Source organism: Monocercomonoides exilis (assembly GCF_001643675.1).
Source record: "Monocercomonoides exilis strain PA203 chromosome Unknown scaffold23-1346700, whole genome shotgun sequence".
NCBI classification, from domain to species: domain Eukaryota; phylum Preaxostyla; order Oxymonadida; family Polymastigidae; genus Monocercomonoides; species Monocercomonoides exilis.
In genome coordinates this window covers 501,107-504,316 of record NW_027150568.1, presented here as the reverse complement: position 1 = coordinate 504,316, position 3,210 = coordinate 501,107, and the positions used below count along the sequence as shown (strand labels likewise).

Genomic DNA, 3,210 nt, shown 5'->3' with positions numbered 1-3,210 from the left:
GATGTTTAAAAGGAGGTTTGCTGAGGAGAAAAACAAAACAGGCAAATCCTCAAAAAAGAGAAATGAGAATGAATTCTTTTTTCAAAGAAGATGAAGTCTATGGACGGAGAACGTTAATGCTTGTGAGCATGAATGATTCTGTTTTTTATCTCTCTTTTTTTTTTCATTTTCAGTTTTCAATCAAGATGATTCATTGGATTATTGAAGACAAAAGAACTGAAAGATGAAAAACAAAAAAAGAATTTGCAACTCGAACCAAAATTCAGTCAAACAGCAGAAGAAAAAGGAAAAATAGTTTCATATCGAAATGGGCAAATTATGATAATTTTTGAATGCCCATCTCCAACATCAAGGATGACAGGACAAATGATTGATGAAGCAGATACAATGAATGAAGAAGACATTTTTCTTTTGTTTTCATCAAACGCTTTGGGAAATCAAAAATCCATTTAACTTATATTGAATGACAATCAGATGAGAAATGAAACGAAGGCAGTTGTGCCATGAGAAGCATTCAGGAAGCAAAAGAATTCAACAACACCTTCAATTGTTCATCAAAAATAAAATAGAAATGAATCAGAAAGCTCATACATAATTCCATCAGAATGAAGAGAGCGGAAGGATATTCGGATTCATTGTCCGAATACTTCATTTTGCACACACTTTTCTCTTCTTTGAGTTAACCAGAAATTCTTCCTTGGACTTCAATGACTGCCATATCTTAATTCAATGGCTTGTGAAAAATGAAAGAACATCTCTTTCAATTGTTTCTTCAACCCTTCTTTATCTTTTTATTTCCGGAAGCAACACAATTTTCAACAGAGATTCCAACCTTTTCAGTCATTTCATTTCTGATTCTATTAAAATGTACAATTTGCATCTTGTCATCTTCAATGAAAACATTTCTGGTTGAATTTTTCTTCTTTGGCAATTGTTATGAATAATGAAAAGACGCCGTCCACAGAGACATCCATCACGACTGATTCGACTGTTTTTCTATATTTTTCAATTTAAATTCTTATACAAGAAATTTCGATGAAATGAAGTTTACAAACTTCTTCAACATATTAAAAGTATTTTTATTTATGAAAAGAAAAAATCACGTCCAATTTCATCAAATCTATCCTTCTTCTCCTTCTCCTTCTCCTTCATCTCCTTCATCTCTTTCATCTCTTTCATCATCATTATCTTACACACAAATTTAACAAAAATTATCTTTTTCCTCCTCCTCATCCTCATCCTCCACTTCTTCTTCTTCTTCCTCTTCATCCTCATCACCAGCACAACTTCCACTCATCGTGACGCGATCATCCCTCATCTGCCTCTCCTCGGCCTGCCTTGCGTGTGCAGCCTCGGCAGCGGCAGAGGGAGACTCGGTGGCAGTGACGGCGCTGGCGCTGCTGGCGCGTCTGCTGCGGATGTCGCCGTCGGAGAGGCAGCGGGAGAAGGAGAGCAAGCGGCGGGCGCTTCGGCTGACGAACCGGTCGTCGTTCCTGCCGAGCACGACGCAGTTCAGCACAGTCACGCAGTCGGCCGCGGTTCCGGTGTTTGCAGCAGCGTCGTCGGTGTCGATCACGACAGACGAGGAGAGCATCAAGAAGGCAGACGAGGAGAGCGAGGCGGGAGAGAAGAGAGAGATGAGAGAGAAGCGAGAGAAGAAAGAGAAGAGGGCAGATTCGTCTGAGGCGAAGCATGAAGGAGGAGCAGAAGAGGCTTGTGCCAACTCTTCGGAGGCAGCTGAAGACTCGACTGTCCCTGCCACTGCCATTGCCCCTGCCACAACCACATCATCGTCTTCATTGTCTTCATCGTCTTCGTCTTCGTCATCATCGAGTGAGTGTGTGAAGGAGTGTGGAGAGCGAGAAGAGAAAGAAGAGAGAGAGGAGCAGGTGTGGATTGTGATCAACCCGCGCAGACATCCGCCGCCAGTTGCACCGCCGCCGCAGCCTGTTCTGGAGGGGGGCGCGCAAAGGATGCCCGCCGCCTCCGCCGCCGCCGCGGGAGATGGAGGAAGAGCAGGTGGGCAAGGCGCAGGGGGGCGTGTGCGAGGGCGGGGAAGCGGGCAGGGCAGGAAAGGAGAATGTGGAGGAGTTCATGCTGGCGCGGGAGAGGAAGCAGCTGCAAGACGACGAGATCGACTTTGAGTCGTATCTGATATCTGAGCTGAGCGGGAAGCTGCCGATGAAGGTGGAGTGGTATTATGGTGTGCAGCTGAAGAGGCACTGTGTTTTTATTTTATTTTATTTTATTTTGTGAATGAATGAATGAATGAACATTTTTTGTGTGTGCGTGTGATTTTGGAGGATGAAGTTGGCTCCTCTTTGCTTCGAAAAAAGGCTGATTTCATATTTGCATCACTGTCTTTTTTTTTTTCTATTTCTGTTTCTATTTTTCTATTTATCTTTTTCTGATTGAATGTGTTCTGTTTGCTTGGGTGCGATGTTTCTGCAGAGCTGTTTTTTGATGCGCTTACGAGAACGCTTGACGAGCGTGTGTCTGGCGGGTGGAGGCATTTTCTGCTGTCCAATCCAAGAAACACGATTGGGAGGAAAGTGATGAGCTCCATCCACAACGATGCATCGCTCAATGTGCTTCATTCTGGTGTGCTTGAGTGCAGTATTTGTGCTTTTATCATTTCGCTCTTAACTCGGTTGCGCTTATTTTCTGCTCAAAAATTCTTTAATGCATTGTGTTTTCCCATTTGACATTAACTATTTATTTATTTATTTATTTATGAATTCTCTGTTGCAATCAAATGATGCGCTTTTTCTTTTCTGGGATAAATTGTGCTCAGTGATTGCTCTTTCTGCGTGCCTTGGATGCCGGCGTGGGGCTATGGAAACGATTTTGCAGCATTTAAGCGCAGTGTGCGAGGTTGCTGACAAGCAGCTTGCTGATATTCAAGAACTGGTTAAACGATGTTTGTTTCTGTTGTATTTGTGTATTTTTATAACATTTAATTTAATATAATTTGGAATATTGGAAAATTGAAAATCGGCTAAAATTGTTCTTTTCTTTTTCTTTTCTTTTTCTTTTCTTTTTCTTTTCTTTTTCTTTTCTTTTCTTTTCTTTTGACGGATGTGCATTGTGATTTGATTGCCATGACTTGTGTGCAAATCAGCTGGGGATGAGATTCGCGTGCTCGACTGGAACCAAACAAAGGTGCTCGCAAATTTGATTTTCCCCAAAAGGCATATTGAAGGCTATTGA

At 42.1% G+C, this 3,210-nt stretch overlaps 1 protein-coding gene across 1 annotated transcript; it reads left to right on the top strand.

The window, feature by feature from the left end:
* Positions 1–729: 729 nt before the first annotated feature.
* Positions 730–3,210, top strand: MONOS_17595 (uncharacterized protein; the record flags this gene model as incomplete). Its single annotated transcript, XM_067870530.1, has 6 exons — positions 730–736; positions 1,282–1,839; positions 1,916–2,203; positions 2,452–2,601; positions 2,795–2,920; positions 3,122–3,210. 6 exons carry the CDS (start codon positions 730–732, stop codon positions 3,208–3,210), a joined length of 1,218 nt encoding a protein of 405 aa, XP_067727175.1.